At 39.9% G+C, this 22,193-nt stretch overlaps 1 protein-coding gene and 1 long non-coding RNA gene across 3 annotated transcripts in view; one reads left to right on the forward strand and one right to left on the reverse strand.

Annotated features, from left to right (window-relative positions):
- Nucleotides 1–1,155: 1,155 nt before the first annotated feature.
- LOC124107687 (uncharacterized) lies at nt 1,156–21,740 on the reverse strand. Its single transcript, XR_006856506.2, has 3 exons — nt 21,626–21,740; nt 4,157–4,242; nt 1,156–1,321 (listed from the first exon to the last, which is right to left on the reverse strand). It is a non-coding gene; the product is annotated as an uncharacterized LOC124107687 (long non-coding RNA).
- Nucleotides 21,051–22,193, forward strand: part of LOC124107686 (E3 ubiquitin-protein ligase TRIM36) — a 36,290-nt gene continuing 35,147 nt past the window's right edge. The window contains exon 1 of one of the 2 annotated variants that reach the window (XM_058585983.1): nt 21,051–21,360. In XM_058585983.1, the coding sequence (XP_058441966.1) occupies nt 21,334–21,360 (27 nt within the window). In that variant the 5' untranslated portion in view covers nt 21,051–21,333. The remainder of the gene's footprint in view (nt 21,361–22,193) is intronic. The other variant, XM_046465868.2, reaches the window with a different exon arrangement.

Consider the following 22,193-nt stretch of genomic DNA (forward strand, 5'->3'; position numbering starts at 1 on the left):
GAGTGGCAAAGCCTTGAAAAGTAAAGGCAGAAAATTTAAGGATATACAGGGGAAAACAGGTGGTGTCTAAGAACCTGGACTCTGACTTGGCTCTGCCACTGCTTTATCCAGTTACTGAGTCAGTCACTTCACTGTTTGGGCCTCAGCTCTGAATAGTGGGTATAATAGTACCTTTGCCTTGTAGAGTTTTATGAGGATCAAAGAGATAATAAGGAAGCACTGACAGGCTGCCTCATGCCAGTGCTCAATACATATTAGTTGTTATCACGATTATATTAAGATTGGAGTAGAGCTAATCTCCGAGGCATGATAGAGTTAAAACCCTAAGATTCAGAAGTTTCTAGATAAACTAGCTGGGGGAAAGAATTCAGAGCTCTTGAAAAAATTCAGGAAATTCATTTTAAAAAGCAAAACACAATCAAACAAAAAACTTCAATTACAACCCCCCACACACCTGCTGACACACGGACTCAGTCACTGGGAGAAGGCAGATGCTTGGCATTTCTTGGATGGCTGAGTCATACTTCCTCATGTCCCCTCCCACACAATTTCAATTTATAATCATATTTACAGGGCAATTAAACAGGGATAAGTATGCTGCACTGTCGAGGGACATGAAACAGATCCAAGCCAACTTGGCCCTTCTTGAAACAGTGTACTTGGATTCAAACTGTAGAGGCAGCCAGCTAATGATTTGCCACTGCAAACAAGCTTCTACATTTACTTTCATCCTGGAAAGGATTAGACCAATTCAGGTATATTAAAGTGCTTGTAATCTGTGAAGTAATTTTAATTGATAAACACGGTAGGTTCTGTTAAAATCTCTGGCCAGGTCTGGGACTGAAGAAGGTGGTAAGAAATGCAGTGATTTTTTTTCCCTCTTCATATATCTTCTGCAAATTTGATAAAAATAATAAAGAGGACTAACTGAGCCCTCAATTTGTGCTGGTTACAGTTCTATGATCTTTACATGTATTAACTCATTTAATCCTTGTAATGACTCTGAGTCGATACTGTTATTATGCCCCTTGTTAAAAATGTAAATAACTGGGGTGCAAAAAAAGTTAAGTGAATTGTTAAAAATCAAACAGCTAAATGTAGCTATTTCAGCTGGGACTTGGATTTGGTTGTATGTAACATCAAACTCAACATGGCTTAAACAACTTATAGTTTAATTTTCTCTTGAATAAAAGAAGGAGGGAGGTAGGAATCAAGAGTTAGAGTGGCAGCTCCACCAGTTACACTCAGACTCATGTCTTTCTTCTCTCATCTTCTTACTGCATGATGTCCAATTTTAGGTTCTCCTCAGTAGCCCAAGACCCTGTGCCAAATAGCAGAACTGTATGTCAGTTGAAAGAAAAGAAAGAGGGAAAAAGAGGGCCTCTTGGCTTTTCCACAAGTCCCACCTTAGAACTTCCCATAACATCTCATTAACTACCCCTTCTGCAAAGAAGGCTGGAATATACATTTTTAAAAGTTGGGCACATTTGTCAAGGTTCTGTACCAAAGGAGGAGGATCCATGCACCATAAAACACTGCTTCTCAGACTATAACTGTGCTTTTGGTTGGCAGATGAAGAGAAAGCAATATTATTGTCTTTACTTCCCACTTGGAGTAGTCACTTTGAAAATACAAACAAGGTAGGGCACACAATTTAAAAAATTAGAACTTTCCCTTGTCCACAATTTACTCATAATTGATTAAATTCTGTAATTTCATAGAACTTAAATGGTCACTTTAGAGTCTTACAACCAAGATTAAAGGAAAGAAGTAATATAGCCAGATGTAGTGGTGAATTCCTATAATCCCAGCAACGCATGAGGCTGAGGCAAGACGATCTCAAGTTGTAGGCCAACCTCAGCAATTTAGGAAGAACTTATATCTCAAAATAGAAAATAAAAAAGGATTGAGGATGAGCTCAGTGATAAGTGCCCCTGGTTTCAATCCCTATTACTGCAAAATAAATGTATTTGTGTAAAATAATTTTCCCCCATATTTTTATTCTGAAATTTTAATCTGAAGCGTACCACCCCTGCAGACATTAGTCTCAGATTTCTCTTTCAAAGAGTAATTGTCCAGTTTTCATTTGTCTTTCTAAGGGAGAAAAAGGAAAATAATATTTGAATTATATATTTAGAGAATTTCCAAATTGAGTTATACTAAATTATGGCTAAAACCTTTCTTTGACCTCAGTTTCTTCAGTTGTAAAGTACATATATTCATTTGTTCATTTGTTCATTCATTAATTGAATAAATACTTATTTGGAACTTTATAGATATCAGATATTTTATATTTGATAGTCATTTTTGTTTTACTGTTAACAACATAATGGGGTAATGTAAATAAAAGTTTGTTACTTCTATAAGTATTTTTATGGTTAAATAGAAAGTATTTCTTTTCATACAAGTAAACCAAACTGGTCTTGATGGTATATTGAAAAAAGAAATTTAAAATTTCTCTTGAAATTATATGACATAAATATTTCAACAAAATATTTTTACCCAGAAAAAGTATATTTTATATTATGAATCTTTACATATTAGAAGATAAATATTAACAATTTTCTTTTTTAAGAGTTAACATACTGTGAAGTGCCTTTCTGAAACACAAAGTTCTCCCCTAGCAAGCTGATGCAACTCTAGAATAAATATATTTGCAGAAAACAGTTTTCTCATTTATACTATTATAGCCATATCGCTTCTCTAAGGAAATATAAATATTGCTACTATGTGCATAAATGTATTAGGAAGAAAATCATAGTAGAAGAGTTGCCTATGATGGAAAATGTAATAAAAATGTTTCCCCTGATAGAATTAAAAACTATGCATGTCACTGTAAATGAAGAGAGAGAACTTCAGAATCAAGAGTTTGGGGCTATGGCTGGGGTGCTGTTGATTATTCTTAGTTTGTTACTAATTCTGATTACCTTCAGGCACTAGGGTAGTCACACAAATAATTGAATGCATCTTTCATTTGCAGAGTTCACAGTTCACAGCGACTGTGGGAAGAACTCAGAGCACCTGGATACTGTAATACCCCAGCCAGAGACCTATGACCTGGTGTCGGCATTGGGGGAATGGGTCCCATAAATGGTTGGTGTTCTTAAAATACAGTATGTTCGCTTCAATTCACAAAAAATCAAACCCCCCATTTCAAATGTGGATTCCAAAAAAGAAGCAAATATTGTAAATCTGAGTTCATGAGGAAAGCTTCAAGAACAAAGTCTTGTAGAAAGGGAATAAATATAGCAGTTATTTTTTAAAAAGCAGACACAGGTTAATACAATTTTCAACATGTCTTTCCTTTGTGTCCTTCATATTATTCAGAAAAGGGTTATTTAAAAAAAAAAAAAACATACCATAGCTCTTTATCTTGCCTTGGCTGACCCACTTATAGTTTGTAAACAGGTGAAAATGTGCCTGGCCAAAAGCTTGTCCTTCCTGTTCCTCAAAGTCAGTATTATTTTTATGGTATGATGCTTACAGACTCCCTTTCTTAGCACTTTTTCTGCTTTGTGAATTTCTTCCCAAATATTTTCCCTTCCCATAATGAAAGAAAAGTCCCCAAGCCCTACCAAATACTTGGTTTAATCAATGAATCATTAGCCTGTATTGATGGTGTTCTTAATTTTCACTTAATGGCAAGATGAACCATGTGCCCTTTGTTGGGGAGCTCTGCCACAGAAGAAGGAATTTTTAAAAGTATGTCTCGGAAGTAAAATAGAAAAAATAGTCATGCTTAATAATGTTTGCGCCAGCTAATGAATTCCATATTTAATAAGTAGACAGTAGCCAGTCTTTTACTAATCAATACTTCCTAGTATATCCCATCTCCTTACTTAATGCCCCACTAAAAGTATTACTAGATCTGAATCTGAGATACTGTAAATTATCCCTCTTCCCTCCTCTCCATAGCATCCTTCCACCAACACTTACAAAGCAAACAATATTCTAAAATAAGTAAAGAACAACTGTAAGTGGGTTCCTAAAATCAGCCCATCTGTCTGATTCCCAGCACTTGTAGGTAACTTCCTTTATCTCTGGTTTAGAACTCTCAAAGCAACAATGCCAAAATACTTCAGAATGATTTTTTTAAAAAATTATGCTTATCTATGAAGCAGCAGAAGTAAGAAGTAGACCAAGTAAGACTGTAGACCTTTGTTCCAGGAAGATGACTGAAGTTCTGCTGGAAGATTCTTCAGTCTTGTGGAGTGAACTTTTGTGGCAGTAACACAACCAGGCCTGATGAGAAAAGCAGATCAAAGAAACTAAAAGTGGAGTCTGTGGTTCAATTATTTATGATGATACTGCAGCTGTATTGATCAGAGGCAGTTTTCTCTCTTGCCTTCCAGAAGCTGTCTACCCAGAGAATTGTGCTCCAGTCTGCAAATGCAGGTGGTAGCAGAGAGGTGTGAGTAGCTAACCAGGACCTTAGTTACAAGAAGACGGGTTACCCAATATAGTTCGACCATATCTAATGACAAACAAACTGATGATCTCTCCACATATCTCATTTCCTAAGAAAGAAATGGTATATCATTTCACCTTGTACCCTGCAGGAAAAAAAGGTTCTGCCCTACCTGCCAAGATCATATTACCTCAGCATCAAAAAGCTCAATACAAAATGGAAGCTTTCAAAACACAGCATGGGGGCTGGGGTTGTGGCTCAGTGGTAGAGTGCTTGCCTGGCATGCATAGGCACTGGGTTTGGTCCTCAGCACTGCGTAAAAATGAAGATATTGTGTCCACCCAAAACTAAAAAAAGAAAAGCCCACAGCTTGATATTAAAAGGACAGTAAGATTTTGCAAATTTTATTTATTGTATTCCCTGCTGAACCTTTACTGCCAGGCACACAGTAGGTGGTCAGCCATGTTTAATTAACTATTTATTTAATGAACTATAAAGAAATGTTGTTGGAATATTGAGATTTTAGGCACTAAAGGCCTAAATCCTTGTCTCACAGCTTGTCTTAGGAGGCCACTGGCTTAGCTACAAGTAAACCAAACTGGTCTTGATGGTACATTGAAAAAAGAAATTTAAAATTTTTCTTGAAATTATGACATAAATAATTTTTTATCCAGAAAAAAAGGCATATTTTCCATTATGAATCTTTACATATTACAAGACAAAGGATAGCTGTCCTAGCCTTCCTCCTAGGCAAAGTCCTACTTGCCAGAGGAATAACTTACTCCTGCAGGCTGAGGATGAATATAGGATAAGTGTACACAGTTTCCACTTTGCCATTTCAGAAACCTCTAAGGCAAGGATTGATCCTTTGCATTGATACAAACAGTCCCAAGGAATTTGCTATCCTCTTTGAGCCAAAGATTGGGATAAACCTCTGAAGAAAGGGAAGTATTAGAAGATACACTGTCATTTTCATCTCAAGGGAAGGGGGTTTTGAAAACTTTGTTCTTAATGCTACTGAGGTGATTAGCATTCCATTATTCTATTTGGAAGGTGAGGTTGAGGGGAGTTCCTGTTCTGAAGTAGAAGAAAAAAAAAATGTTGGTAGCTGACCAAACTGATTTATTCCAATAGGGAATTCTTAGAATTTACTCCAAATGATTTTTGGAAAACCACCTAGGGAAAGGCATATTGTGATATATTTCTATTGTAGACAACTTTGGCTAATGTACTGCCTTTCTTCCTAATAAAAAGCACCTTATGGAGTTAAATAAACAACCACATTATAGAAAGAGGAAAACATAGGTGTTCCTGGTGTTCTGATAGAATTTAAATTGAGTTAAGAGTCCAAGAAATAATCAGTTTCCAACAAAAGCCTATAATGGCATAAATTTTGGATCTTGAATCAAGATGACCGTCAAAGTTCATGCTAATATCTCTGCCTCTCCCACTAAAATTTCAACAATTGATGGATATTTAATTTTTAAATCCATAGCAGTACTAGAAATGCAAATGGAAACACTGGTTGGGACAGAAATTTTACAAGGAATCCCTAAAATATGTGAGGCAGATGAAATAATATCAACAGATTTTAATATATAAAAATAATATATAAAAATAATATATATAAATTAATATATTTTAGCTGGATATTAATAATACTCACCTAAAAGTGGTGGTGCTGACTCAGAAAGGGTACAGACAGAAAACAGCAAGAGCCCTGGGCTGCCAGAAAGTGGTCTCTAGACATTGAAGCAAAAATGCTCCATCCATCAGATTGAGGAATGTGTTATAGAATTAAAAAACCAAGAAGGATATAAACCAGGTGAAATTACACTGGAAAAATTATCAGTATAACACATTCTGTTTTTAGATTAAAAATGGAAACCATACAATCATGTAAATAGATGTTCCAAAAAGACATTTGATAAAATTCAGTATAATAAAAGTTTCGTTCACATACTAGGCTTACAAAGAAACTTCCTAGCCCCCCAAAATAAATGAATATATATTTAAATATATAATTTTTTTTAAATGGTATATAATTTTACCCCATGTTCAGCAAAGAACCATTTCCATTAAAGTCAGAAATAAAACAAAAATGGCTACTATGGCTTCTGCTATCCAACATTATATCAGAAGTTCTAGCAAGTAAAATATGGCAAAACATGTCTTCAAATATTGGCAAAGAGGAGGAAAAAATGGTCTATATATAAATTCAGATTATATAATTGTCTTTTTAAAGAATTTCCAGCAGAATCAACTAAAAACCACTAGAAATAGTAAGATTCCAACAAGAGGACCACAAACCAGATCAGCAGGCAAAATCCAGAGCTTTTCTAACCACTAGCACTTTCCATAAAGCTACATACTGAAAAAAATATCCTAGTAAGTTATAAATACTAATACTTGAGACCTTCCCTAAGGGTTATTATTATAACAGATGACCTGAATAAAAAGATATACAATGCTATGTTATTGGATAACAAGACACCACAGAGCAAACATCTATCTTCTTTTGTTTAAATCAATAAGTCTAAGATATTTAATTAATATCTCCCTTTCAGAAAAAAGTTTGCTGATTCCCACACTATACCACAAAAAGTCTCAATGTTTTAAAAAATATTGAAATCATCCAAAAGATGGTCTTTGTTTAAACGACTGGGTTAAAAATCAACACAAAAAATATAAGAAATCTAAAGAATTTGGAAAAATTTGGAAATTAAACAATGGACTTGTAAATAATCCATGTGTAAAGGAAAGATCACAAAGAAAAACTAGAAAATATTTCTAACTGAATAAAAACAAAAGCAAAACCTATGAAAGTTTATGGAATATAGCTTAGCTACATTCATATTACAATATGTAATAATAGAGAATGAATGCTTTTACCCCAAATTTTGGAATAAGGCAAGGATCTTGCCACATTCACTCAATATTGTACTAAATGTTCTAACCAGAGCAATAAGGCAAGGAAAATAAATTAAAAGCACCCATATTAGCAAGGAAAAAACTTAATTTTTCTTTAATCACAGATGATATAATAATCTACATATTATTTACTCCCAATAATATTTAAAAGAATAAAATAACTAGCAATACATAAATAAAAGAAGTGTAATATCTGAACACTAAAAGCTATAGGTCATTGCTGAAAGACAGTAAATAAAATCTCAATAAATGGAGATATTCCAATATTTAAAATCAGATTATGAGATTGCGTAACTCCACAATTTAATTATAAACACAAAACTATACACTTTCAACTGATTAACTTTATGATAGTAAATTATATACCTCAGTGAAACTGTTAAAGAACAGAGAAATATCTTTTAGCTTTTAAAAATGTTTTTATTAGTGCATTGTAGTTATACATTATAGTAGAGTTCATTTTGGCATAATCATACATGAATGGAATATAGTTTGCTCCATTTCGGTCTCTTGTACTTCCTTCTTCTCTCCTATACTTCCTCCTCCTATTTCCCTTCCTCTACTGGTCTTCTTTCTAGTTATTTATTGTTTTTTTCAATTGGTGCTTTACAGATATAAAGGTGGAATTCATTGTGATATATTAATATATGTACACAGCGTAATTTGGTTGATTTCATTCCAAAACTCCTCCATTTTCTTGTCCCTCCTCCCTTTTCCTCAAGCCCCTTCCTCTTCTTCACAGGTTTTCCCTCTATTTTTGTGGCATCTACCTCCCTCTTTTTCCCTCTTTATCTTCTGCATTTGAAAGAGAACATTTGACCCTGGACTTTCTGAGTCTGGCTTATTTTACTCAACATGGTAGTTCCACTCATTTACCAGGAAATGCCATTATTTCATTCTTCTTTAAGGCTATATTTACTACATTTTCTTTATATATTCATCTGTTTACGGGCATCTTGGCTAGCTTCATAACTTGGCTATTGTGAATTATGCAGTTATAAACATTAATGTTATTGTATAACTACAGTATTCTGATTTTAGCTCTTTTGAATAGATATCAAGGAATGGGATAGCTGGGTCATATGGTAATTCCATTCCTAGTCTCTTGAGGAGTCTCCTTATTGCTTTCCAAAATGGTTGTACTAATGTTCGTTTCCACCAACAATACATGACTGTATTTTCCCCCCACAGATTCGTCAGCATTTATTATTATTTGTATTCTTGGTGATTGCCATTGTATCTAGAGTGAGATAAAATCTTGATGTAGTTTCAACTTGCATTTCTATGATTGACAGGGATAGTGAACATTTTTCATATGTATTTTGGCCATTAAATAATTTTTATAGGTACTAGAATGTATTTATATTTTGAAATAAAAACTGCAGTAAGTGTGAGGGTTTATGAAAACTAAAATGTTTTAAGATTTCTTGTTTTAATCTCTTTAAAAAGTTAAACATTGATCAACATAGATTTTAACCTTAAAATCTTCACAATACAATTTCTTCATTTGATGAAATTTTCTTCATTTGATGGAAATTGTCAAGGAGCAGATTTTCCACAACAAGGAACCCTTTAATATTTTGGTCTGCTCAGTGTGAAAAATTCACACATCACATAATCCCTCTATTAACTATCTTCCTCTTAAGTGGGAAGTTCCCTATGAAGCAGCATCTGTTATGTTAATTTCATTGTTTTTTGAGGAATATGAATTAACTTTGGGTGAAGTAAAATAATCTATATGATATTAATTTTTGTTCTTAGAAGAAAGTGAAATTAAAAAGCAACTTTTATTGAATAGCTATTGACTGACCCTATGTCTTTGAAATCCATGCAAAGAATTTCAGGATAGATTTCAATGTGGTCTTCATTTTGTATACCTGTCTTTATTTATTTATTTTTTGGTACCAGGGATTGAACCCAGGGGGATTAACCACTGAGTCACATCACCAGTCCTTTTTATATTTTATTTAGAAACAGTGTCTCACTAAATTTCTTAGAGCCTCGCTAAATTGCTTAGGCTAGCTTTGAACTTGTGATCCTCCTGCCTTAGCCTCCTGGTTTTTGCTGGGATTACAGGTATGAGCCACTATGCCCAGCTACCTATCATCTTTGAAATGTCTCTAATGCTGTATGGTGTTCTTCACACACTGATGAGAAGATACCACCTGGTATCTGAGTAAATGCTCAGGACCAAACCTGTATTGTAACTTCTGGACACTGGCATGGACAATTTTATTGGCAATTTTCTGACATTGCAGCAGTTGATTCTAAAACTTTTTTGGCCTGGTGGAAGAATTTAGGCAACTGAAAAGGATATTTTGCTGGAGTATTTCCTAGAAGCAAGTGATTAGGTAGATAGCCCTTTTGTAATAGCATCTTCTTCAGAGAGGAGAGTGGCAGCTAGTGCTGCCAGGTGGCAAAGGGAACTTCAAATCAGATATCTTAGCATTAAGAGCAGGAAGTGGTTAGGACTAGTCAAAACCAGCCATTTTACAGAAGAGAACACTGAAACTCACAAAATTAAATGGACTTCACCCAAGGTGCAGCAGAAACTAAGTTTCCTATCCAATGTCTGTCTCCCCTTCTTCCTCACTAACCTAACTATTGATGTTGTTTCAGAGTGACAATATTCCCAGAGTACAATAATTACCCTCCCAGCCTTCCTTACAGCCAGGGGTAGACATATGACCCAGTTCTTATATTGAGGAGATGTAAGATAAGGTTGGATGTGGTTTGGGGGAAGTTTTTTAAGGGGAAACACTTGTTCTGTGTGACCTTGTGTCTCTCCCTTCCTCCTGCACGTAATATAAACATAAGAATAGCTGCTCAGATCTAACACAGTGTCTTTAATGATTCATTCTGGTTGTGAAAAACCTTTGCTTTTGAGCAATACCTCTTTCTGATAACCCATCAAGTATTGCTAATATTGGAAAGAAATCCATTTCACGGATGCTACAGATTGTTTATGAATTCTGCTGTTTTCCTTATGGAAGCAAGAGCACAAAAATTGAGAAGGACAAGAAAGATCTAAGCTCTAGTCCAAGAAACACTGCAATTGTGTCTTACCTTCCACAGGGCCCTAACTGTGAACATCCAGCACACTAACTGTTGTTGCTTGCTCTAAGAGGCTGTCAGCTCACAGAAGGGAGTAGCACTCTGAAGAAGCAAAGTTCTGGTAGAGCATTTGAGCAACATTACTGGAGCATTAAGGAGAAGGGTACTAAAGGGGTGAGGGGGTAGGAGGGGAGGAGAGGAAAGAGTATCTGGGCCAGAGAGGGAAAATTTTAAAAATTACCAAAAGAAGAAGCAAAACAAACAAACAAACAAACAAACAAAAAAACACCTATGATTCATTGAGCCTAGGAAACTCACAGGTGCCTGTAAAATAGGTCGTTTCCACACACTACCCTGCTTTCTGATGCCCAGCCCAGGGCAAACTCTGCCAACCTGCTTAAGAAAAGTGGTTTCACTCTTGTAGTAAATCTTGCTCTTGTCTAATCTAATTATCGCTGGCAGTTTTTTCCTTTTAATTAAAACTCAAGCCCTTATCCTTTTCTCCTTTTCAAGAAAGATAAGAGACTGCCCAGAGCAGAGTAATAGACTAGGGTTACTGTGTTTAGCCTTTTCTTTTCAGGAGAGGCAAAGATTGGCAGGTATGGTCTAAGAGGACATTTCAGCTGTAGTCATCTAGGTAGCTGCTATTATAAACAGAAGTATAAAATATAAGAAACTGCTTTTTAACTTAATCAACAAAATGATTGGAAAAGTGAGTGGACAGTAACTGAAGGTGAGAGCGTCTAGGAGCATTGCTGTCATGATTGTGTGTGTGTGTGTGTGTGTGTGGCTGTCGTCAAGAGAAAGTCGAGTATCAAGAGGATATGGAGATACTATCGACCTTACACACTTAGAGTGTTTAAAAATACAATCCTTGTATTTGTTCTCATCTCAGAAGCCCAGGGCTTGGTCTTTGTTACCTATTGGATTTCAGGAAGGTTGACTTGAGATGCGGTGTTGCCATTTCCTGAGCTTTTTTTTTTTTTTTTTTTTCCCGGAGCCAGCAGCCAGTTCCTTTGTTGTGTCTCCTCTGCCATTCATTCTTCTCTGCCCTCGCACCTCCAGACAGTGTGATGGAGATGTTTCCTGATCTTTTCGCTGGGAGCCCAGGACCATCAGCTTCCCTGGCATTCGATAAAGGACCGCTTTTAAAAGCCAGTGAATGTCGGGGGCTGGGTGCGCGCCACGCCGGGAGCCGACCCGCTTTGTGAGCGCGTTTGTTTGTCTCCACCGCGGTAGGACCGCTGGCGCTAGGCGCGGGCCGCGACCCCCAGGAGGCGGGGCCTCTGCGCGTCCGGCTCCGCCTGGAGAGGGTTTCATAGTCGTCGCCGCCCTCATTTGTTCGGTTAGATCGCGCTGCCCCGACGCTTCACCTACAGCCTAGTACACCAGACAAGGCAGCCCTGGAGTCCGCTATAACCTACATCCCACCCGACCCCTCTTCGGACTCTCGTCCTCCGCTTCTTCACTTTTCCTCATTAAAAGCGTACTGGAGGAGCGCTTGGCAAAATTCAAAGTAAAAACAGAGAAAGGAGAGGGAAGAGAAAAAATTCGATGAACCCTTTTTGGTTCTCCAGAGTTTGTGAAGGGTCGTAACCATGTCGGAGTCGGGGGAGATAAATGAATTTGGCTACATCATGGAATTGCTAGCCAAAGGCAAGGTGAGTGCTCGGGGGGCGCGCGGTGTCATGCCACGGGTCCTTACTCTGGGTACTGCCCGGCCTGGAGCCTGATCCGTTTTAGCGTCTGGGGAGGACGGGGGCTAGATCCCATGGTTCACGCCCGCAGCCCGGGCGTCCCAGCTGCTGCAGAATGCAAAGTAGCAGCCTTTTCTTTATTGAGAGGCGTCTCTGAAATGAGCTGTGGGATACTTTAGAGCGCGTTAGGAGCCAGCTGGGCAACAGCCCACTGTGCGAAGACATGGGGACGATGACCACACGTTGGTCAAGGGGACTCTCCCTTATGCACCTAGGGCTGCCCAAGCGTGGTGAGTTCGAGTGGGTGACCTAGTCTGACCAGGCGCGGAAGCGGAGGGAGGGTCCGAATAGGCCGGGAAGGCGGGGTCGGGCTGAGCTCTCCGACTGTTGTTGTGGAGGATAAATAGCAGCCAGCAACACAGTTTTCCCTTCCATTGCGTTTTCGGCGCTTTTTCCAGGTCTTTAGGCACTGCCCCAGGCAGGGAACATTTCAAACCGCCTTCTTTAGTGGGGAGAAGGGATGCTGGAGGAACCAGATGTCAGCCCCGCACCTGTCCTGAAGCCTTTTGGGGGCCCTGGCTGGCGCGGTGGGTGGCGCTCCACGACCACGCCCTCACCTCCGCGGGGAGGAGCCTGCCGTGGGTAGAGGACCTTGCGAGAAACCCGGTCTGGGCAGTATGCGAAAAACTGCCCAGAGAGGCTTCTAAGTCGTTTGCAAACTGTACGCGTCGGGAAATACCGAGGCAGCACCGCTCACTACCCACCCGACTCCGGTGATGAGAAGGTGGTAAATGGCGTTTGCTTTTGCCTTTTATGCCTGAGCTTCGAGAAAAGAGCAGAACCCAACTCCTTGCGCGTAGTCATCAGAAACGAGAGAGATGATTCTGTAGTCCTGGTCTGAGCCCTTGAAACTTCAGTTCCACACCCCATCAACTCCAACAGCCATTATAGAGCAGGGAGTAGTTTTACTTTCAGACCAGATAGTCCTGTGGTCTGATGGTCCTAAAGAGTCCCAGGTGAACTAACTCCTCCCTGACTTCTATTCTTCAACAACTGAATGCAATCATCTGAAATAGAATACTCGTTAACATTTCAAAGGTGTGGGGAGAGTGCTTCAGGGCGCCGCTTCAATTTAGAGACCGGGCAGAAGTACAAATGGAGGATCCTTGTTCTACTTCTTTTCCATCCTGAACCTCAATCTGTGTGTGCATGGGAACACCCTGGCCCGTCACAAATAACCTTTTGACCATCTCCAGACCTAGAATGTGCACGGCAGCCCCCTCCTCCCTCTAGGGAATGGACCCAGGGGAAAGAAGTACAGAAGAAAGGGTTGGCTCCTAGCGAGGAGGAGCACAGCCAGAGGAAGGCCAGAACGTGACCCTCTGGAGAGCAGGATGCACAGACGAACCCGGGCTGCCCAGTTCTAAGTGCTGATGCCTGACAGGAACATCTGCTTGGGAGTCACGGGTTGGAGGATGCCTTTTGTTTGTTTGTTTGTTTAATCTCAAACAAACCACTCTTGATGAGATGGGGAATACGATGATAAATTGGTGAATTTAGGTTTGTGTTCAGGCAGTCTTCAAAAGAAGCCAGAATTGTAGTAGTTGGTTAACTCCATATAATTGCATCCAACTAATCAATTGCATCCAAACCCAGAAATTCTGAGAGAATATTTCTGAGGTGGGCCTAGGGATGGGCATGTTGACAACACCCTGGGTGACTATGAAGCCGCTGAGCTTACCATAAACATTAAATGGAGAGGTAGGGTGAAGCATTTATGAATCTTGAAACTTTAGAATAAATTGAGGTACACAAAAACAGAAACAGACCCCTCAGAATAGCAATGTGTTCATCACAATATGCTCTTTGTAATGAAAACACAAAATAACTTTCTAGTTTCCTGCACTGGATTCCTCTGCCTCTCACTCTTGACTAATTAGAGCTTCTCCAGGCTTTAGCAGTGAGCCTGCATGAACATTCTTGCCTGACTTCCATAGGTGGAGAGGCCAGGTGTCCCTTGGACATCTTACAGGTTTTCCCAGTAAGAGCACTGGAGGGATCAAGAGTTGACTCCTAACCATCTCCACTTAAAAACCCCCTATTTTGTGTATGATTATATAGACTTTGGACACCTAATATTAGCCATGAAATAACCTTTGAGACTCACTTGCTTTATTTTCCTCTGGGGAGTTATATTTCACTTTGTAGTTCAGGTTTCTAATGTAATGAATAATGTGAAGCTGGTCTAATTATGAAAGTAAAAAGAGATCAGAGGCCTGTAGACTGCCAATGTTCTCCTGAGTCTCTCAAAGTTGAGACCAGTGCCTGACATCAGCATAATTTCCTTTACTTTCCCTCCAGATGTTGTTTAATCCTCGTAGGACTTCTCAAACTGTACATAGATTAATTTAAAATACATGGCTTTAAAATCTTACAAAATTAATACTTGCTTCTAGCAAAGTATCCTAACTTTTCAGAGGCTTTACAAGAGGAAACACTGGAGATTCATTCCCACTTCCAATCCCCTGCCCAGTGGCAGATATTTATGTGACTATTTCAAATAAATTAGTTTATTATGAATTCACTGATATGGGAGGTGAGCCTTTCCTCTTTGGGTAACCTAAAACCCACACACTAAACTTGATCAGCTGATTTTACTCTTATTGTGATATGCTTACTTTAATATTTAAAGTACACAGTAATCTCTATCATTGCAATCTTTCAGCTCATCAAACTATATAGGCACACAGTAGCAAATACTTATTTTTCAAGAGTTTTAAAAATCAGCATAAATGCATTTCCTTGTATTTCACTATCAGTGAAACTTTTACCATTTCTGAAATCTGTTTCTTTTGCAACTCATCTCTTTGGACTAAAGAAGAGCTTTTCAAATCTGTGGTCAATATCCAAGATTACTCAGGCAGTATTTTCAAACTGCTTTGATCTCTTCAAAGATTTGCCTCGTTAATTTTTTATCATCTTCATATACCTCTTCTCTTAGACTATCATGCATTATTTCAGATTCAAATAATGAAAATTTGATGATGAAGAATAAAGCAATTTAAGTTTAATATACCTCTTTATATTTCCAGTATTTATCATATTTATCAGTACATATAAATGTCCAAAAGTACTTCTTGTCTCCTATAGTTTAATAGTTACTGTTTGGACACATTCAAGGTTTAGAATAGTGTGAACAAAATTAAGGGGTTTTGGAAAGCTCACATTTAATTTTGTTAGAGAAATACATGGTGAATTATTAACTTTGAACATCTTTGAGGCACATAAAGTTTAATAATTTTTATAAACACAATATTGACTCTAGAACAAGAAGACACTTATACTCTGAAAGAATTAGGTTTAAGATATTCGTAAATCCAGAATAATGTAAAGTCTTAAACATCTCCTGGGACCAAAACAAAAATACCACCAAATGAGCTGTGTCAGAAGGCTGAGTAGATAGGCGCTCACACAACTGAAATTTAAACTGGGGTGATAATGGTAAGATTGTCTCCACTGTAAAGTATTCTCCAAAATATTTTTTTAATACATTGGGATTGAGTGAAATGTGGAGGGTAGGGAAGAAGATTTAGAGTTTTGCAATATAATTTGAAAATAGCTAATTTCATGACTATCATAATTTTTCTCTTTTTAAACTACATTGTTCTAAAAAGTTTTGAGGAAAAAGGGATCTCGTAAACTACACTGTAAAAGAATGAGCCAGATATTTTGTGAAATTATAAATTACATCTTTTATACATACCTATGGGCAATGCAATAAGGATGCTAGAGTAATATCCAGTTTTCATCCTGGGTGTTTGATATCTAGCCTTGCAATTGTGAGCATATTACTTAATCTCTGGGTAGAGGTGGGGAGGATTGGTGGTTGTTACCTGTATCTCTGAAGAAAATTATACCTGTTTCCACAGGATTATTACAAGGATTAATGAATATGTTATATGACCTTCCTATTATTGTTATTGGCACATAATAGGCCCTTAGTAAATAAAGGTTGTTACCATTAGCTATTATGATAACAGGGTTATATCTTGATATAACTTATATCCAAATTGCATGATCATTATTAGCAAGTGGAGGTAGAATTTCCAGATAAAATACAGAATATAAAGTAAAATTTGTATTTAATATCAACAACAAATAATTTTACTACTACAGATATGTTTCATGCAATTTCTGGGATATACTAAAAAATTTTATAACATCTGAAATTCTAGTTATACCATGTGCTTTGTTTTTATTTGCTGACTCTACAACTCTGAGGAGGGATGATAAGATTTGGTGAAAGGCAACCTTAAAATATTACCAATGTTGTTCACCTCAAGTTCATCAAGAGACCCCTTTGCCTACCAGTTATGCAGCAAGTACATACACTCTCACGATTATCAGAAAAAAGTCTGCAAGAGCAGCATTGTTTCTCCCATTTTCCCAATTTCAAATCGGTGGTCTGGTGCTACTGTTTAGTAGCTAAATGCCTACTGGATTTTGTCTTAAATAAAAGCTTAAATGGTCAGAGAGACGACTTACAAAATGTCAGACATCAGTGATATGAAATAAACAGTATGTAATTGTGTTAGCAGGAAGACCCTTAAGTGCTAAAGGGGTTACATTAAGAGACAATCAATGTAAACCAGATTAATGAAGGAGGCTCTAGAATCGTAGCTTGAAAGATGAGTGGAATTTGGTCAGGCAGTGGAAATCTGAACTTCCTGGCTCTCTGGACTCCTCTCCCCTGATTTTGTTCCCATAGAAACACTTTATGACCGGTTAGTTGGCATGTCAGAGGTTTGGGTCAACAATTGATAGACAGTGCCATTCATTGTGCCTTCACCTCTAACTTCCTAATTCCCAGCAGTATGAACAGTCTGTGTGCCAATCTACTACAACCCTGTGATTTACTTAATTTCTATTTTCCTTATTTCCCTTAAGAATCACAAGGACAGCATTGCCCGTATAGGAAGTCATCTAAATATCTAAGAGTCTATTGCCCTCTAGGCATGCAGAGAGGAGTCTCAGGTTGGGCAGGAGAAGCTCTCTTGATTTTATACCAGTGTTGCGGAATAACTAGGGATTCCTAACAGGGGCAAGGTGTAGGGGTCTTCTTACTTTGCTTCTCTTTCTTGCAGGTTATATTAACAGAACGGTACCCTGATTGTCTGATCTCAGACCAAACAGTTAATATGGGAAGAGACTAGGTCAGTTTAGTGAGTAGTATATAGCCTACAAGGTAACAAGTATGTATTTTAAATAACTGAGCCTCTGTTTTACCAAAAACTAAGTGGTGTGTTTATGTTCTAGGCCTAGAGGCCTAGAGGGGCTTGTTGACTTTTTGGACTTCATGAAGAAGGTAGATGTGAGACAGCTCACACTCCTGTGATGGAAGAGCGAATAAGTAACACCAACAAGTAAAAAGACATCACAGTAAATTCAAAAGTTGAAAGTCTGTGGACTTGGTGAGTGATAGGAATGGGTTAGACTACCTTCTCATGAATTTTGATCCAGATTTAAATTATGATCTATTGGGGTAAAAGGTGCTAGAATACTCCTAACTGGGAAGGGGTAGTTGCCAGGGGATAGCCATTTCTCTGTAAAAGCCTTTAAAATCTTCAACATCTACAGAAATCATGGTATTCCCAGCCATCTATCCTTTATCAGACTTATGTTATTGCAAGTTTACCATCCCTCCTAAAAACTCTGCCACCAACATACATAGGTATACACATACATATGTATCCCTCTCCTCCTTACATTCTGAAACCAAGCTGCTTGTGGTCCAGCACTATAGCTAATTCTGCCTCTGTCTGATTGGAATCACAAGGACAGCATTGCCCATATTGGAAATCATCTGTAAATATCTGAGTCTGTGGCCCTCTAGGCACGCAGAGAGGAGGCTCAGGTTGGGCAGGGGAATTAGACAGGAGGATGAGAAAGAACAGAATGTGAGAAGAAAAAAAGTATGATTTGAAGCCTGACAGAGGTAAAAAGGAAAAAAGAAAGGATGTTCACACACGCACACAGGATTTTAACTGAGGAACTGGGAAAGGTCTTGGTGCCTGTATGTGGGAAGCTAGATTGTATGGCAGTAGAGAGAGAAGTTGATGGAAGCAGGATAGAAACCCTGAGGGAACTGGGAAGTGGAGGTTTTAAATGGTTGTTTTCACATTTGCTGTCATCTTACCAATATATTCCTTCACTTTTTTTTTTTTTTTTTTTTGGCTTTAAAAAGTATATAGATTAGCTGGGCTGGGTGGCTCAGTGGTAGAGCGCTTGCCTAGCATGTGTGAGGCACTGGGTTCAATCCTCGGCACTACATATAAAATTTAAAAATTCATCAACAAATAATAAAAATATTTTAAAAAACCTTTTAAAAAAGTATACAGATTAGGGACTGGGGCTGTAGCTCAATGATGGAGCACTTTCCTTGCATGTGTGAGGTACTGGGTTTGATCCTTAACACTACATTAAAAAAATAAATACAACTACAACTAAAATTTTTTTTAAAAAAGTATATAGATTAAATACAAAGGATTTTTTATATAAAATGTTTTAGAAGCTAGCCATGCACATATTAATGCAAATACAAAAGTAAGCCCTGCACTTCTGACTCCATTCCCTTACTTCTCTGCAATAATATGAATATTTCTTGTGCTTTAGAGACACTTATTTTTATTTAGCTGCCTGTACAAACATATATACCTGCCTGAATGTTTTTGTCAAGAGCAGCAGCATACAGAATTCATATGACTTTACATTTTTAAAACACTGTATTTTAGGCATTCTTTATCATTGGTACATTCATTTTATCTCCTGTATAGTATTTTATGGTGTGAATGCTGATTACTATAAGTCCCCAAATAAGATCTTTGTATGCATATTTATGTGTACACATGCAAGTATTACAATAGGAACATTCTTAGATAAGAATAACTTTTGTCAAAAAGTTATTAACAATTTTTGCAAAATTTCCCTTCAAATAAGCTGTACCATCTATACTATCACAAAAAGTTTGAAAGTGCCTAGTTCCCCACATTGTGGCAAGTTGTTTTTTTTTTTAAGTTGTTCATGGACCTTTATTTATACATGATGCTGAGAATTGAACCCAATGCCTCACGCATGCTAGGCAAGTGCTCTTCCACTGAGCTACAACACCAGCCCTTGGCAAGTGTTTTAACATAATTTTTGGAACTTGTAAATTAGGTGAAAATGGTTCAGTGAAGTTTGATTTGCATAATGGAAGGCCTTTAAAATTTATTTTCACCAAGTATTGTCTAAAGTTTATCTTTAAATATTTTACATGAAATCATCCAATCTCTTTTACCTTTAAAATTAAATTAAAATTACCTTTAAATTTTTGGACCCACAACACTATTCAGGTGTTCTGATGTGAAACTACAGCTGATGGGGATTTATTTAACCCAAGAGTCAGTATTAGAAAGTCTTATTATTTAACTGGTTGAGCCTTAAAAAAAAAATCTATGTAGGCACTAAATGACATAGGCATTTGCTGTTTTCCTCATTTCCTTGTTGAATAGGATTCTTGGGAACCTGAGGGAAGGAAGAAGCCCTCTGGGGTCTAACACCTTCCGATATGTATCTGAATCAGAATAACCCAGTCATTAAGTGGTCAGGCACTTATCCTCTCTACCCGTCACCTGTAAACTGAGGATGTTCCATTAAAGATAATTGCAATAGCTCCTTGCTGTTCTCAATTCTACACTACTGCCGTCATTTAGCTGCAGGGTTGGAGAAGAGGCTACCACTGCTGACTCAGCTGTGGGAAGACGGTAGAACTTGCGACAGCAGAAACGCTCCCAAAGAGGAAATTAAAGTGGGAAGGCATTTCAAAACCTAAATATGCGTCTCTATAGATCTGTGGTCCCTTCACTCAGTTTAGGACTCTATATGATATTGAAAGAGATAAGGGAAGCTGGAAAAGCAATGGTGTGATCTAGTAATATACTTTGCAAATAACCTAGGTTAACTGATTCTCCGTGCGAGCTGGAAACATTTCAGAGGAAACGTGCCTGAATCTTGGCAGGTGAAATTAACTCCGCTAAGTCTCTCCGTGCATATGCAGCTCAGGACCCTCTGCCCTCGGTTCTCAGGGGAGAAAAACAAGGGGTGCTGCGGGGTTGTGGGCACTCCCTTGCCCCTATCCCTTCAACTCAATTCTTGGCCAGCACCCTGCAACCGAACTCCCTACCCTGAGGGCTGGACCCTTGCCACTGGGTAGGAACGTGTGGTGCGTGACGAGACCACGCCCAGGTGAGAAGCGGCAGGAAGCCGAAAGCAGTGTTCATTGATCTCTAGGGGAACTTGAAGTTCCACCCAAAACCAATCAAGTCGCGAAAAGAGGGTTCGTAGACCTGCGGTGGGTGGGGGGTTGCGGAATACTCAAAAAGGGCCTTGCAGCTGGTGGTAGGAGTGGGAGGTAAATCGCTCTGGTCACCTCCGGAGCGCGGCTCCGCGGTGCCCTCGCCCCCTCCTCAGAGCTCAGAGCCAGGAGATGTTGCTCTTTCGTGGTGTCTCCAACCGCGCTTTGGGAAAGCAAAATGAAGCGCAGAGGGGCCGCGCCAGGCGGGTGGCGAGGGATGCAGCCGGTTGCATCCTGCTGCAGCCCCGCAGGACTGCAACACCCGGGCCCCGCCCCGGCCCCGCCCTCGGCTCCACCGCCCTCACTTCCGCTCCTCGCAGCTTCCTACCCAGGCAGGGGGCAATGAGTCACGGCCTGGGTGGGAATGAGGGGCTAAGGAGCCGGAGAGGTGAAGGCGGAGTGCGCCCCGAACCCACGCGGAGCCCCACCCACCGCAGGCCCGGACCCTCACACCTGCCCCGGCGCTCCGAAGGCCTGCCGCCCCGCCCTCTTTGTGCGGAGGGCGTTGTTGCCTGGGCGACGGCCCCGCCCCGGCCCCGCCCCGAGGCGCCCCGCCCTGGTCTCCGCGCCGCGGTCGGCCCAGCTGCAGTCCGCCGCCGGCAGTGGGGCGGGTTTCCCGGGGCCGTGGCTGGGAGCAAAGCTGAGTCTCCCGCGCCTGTGCTTTCGCCTGCCCGCCCCGGCTTGTTCCTCGCCTCGTCGGTCCGCTGGCCGGATCCGGCTGACCAGCTTGCCCTCCGGCTCTTAACCGAGGCACCACTGCCGCCGCTGGGACCCGCCCACCAGACCCTGCTCGGGGCCGCCAGCCAGCCTGTTTAGACTCTGCCGTTGATGACACCTGGCAGAAGGCTACCATGGAGGGGGATGCTTCAGACTCTCTGGTGAGTGAGGGCCTAGGGGCTGCCTCCTCTCGCCCTGGTGGCGGCGCGCGGGGACCCCCGGGGCTTTTTCTGCCCTCCACCCTGAGCCGGGAGTGAGTCTCTCCTCCCGGAGTAGCCTGGGCTGTCGTGTGGTGGCTCCGCTTCCTCATAGCCTGTCCCCACCAGGCACTGGTTTCGCCACCCCCGCCCTTTATTAAACACGCTGGGAGGGAAGGACTGGTCATCCCCTGGGCCCCGAGGAGGGCGCGGGTCGGTGATTGCCCACCTGAGCACCTCGGGGAATCCGACTGGGCTCTTTAATGGGATCCAAGCTGGAGAATTCGCTTTAGCGAGGCGGGTGCGTGACCCATCCTCCTTTGTCTGGGAGCGTCTTAGGGCTCCCGCGGACTCTGACCAGGTGCTGCCGCAGTGAGCGAAGGCTGTTTGGCTTTGCCGGCTCGCGGGGTGGGGCCTGCCAGAACCCTGGCAGCCGTCGAGGTACTAGAGTTTTTGTTTGGAGATTCGTATGTACACTTATTCCGAAGTTTTCCAATGAACCCTTTTGAAGAGCGAATGAGCCTCCACATTACATTTCTTTTTAGATTGTGTCTCCTTCAATAAACAAAAAATGGACAATTAATTTTTCTTTCGTGTAAGAATTATTTTATTGTGATTATAAAGCTAAATTCAAGACAGTGAATGCTTCATGTACAAGAAAAATGGTTGTTAGATCTTCTTCCAATGAGAGGTAGACCTTAATTAAGGGTATTGTTTTCTACACAAATGGGGTATGAAAATCAATTTTGGACATTCAGTACAATATTTTCCTTTGAATTATTGTCGAACTCTTTGTG

Source organism: Marmota monax, unplaced genomic scaffold (genome assembly GCF_021218885.2).
Source record: "Marmota monax isolate L192 unplaced genomic scaffold, Marmota_monax_Labrador192_F-V1.1 WCK01_AAM20220418_F8-fsc00097, whole genome shotgun sequence".
NCBI lineage: Eukaryota > Metazoa > Chordata > Mammalia > Rodentia > Sciuridae > Marmota > Marmota monax.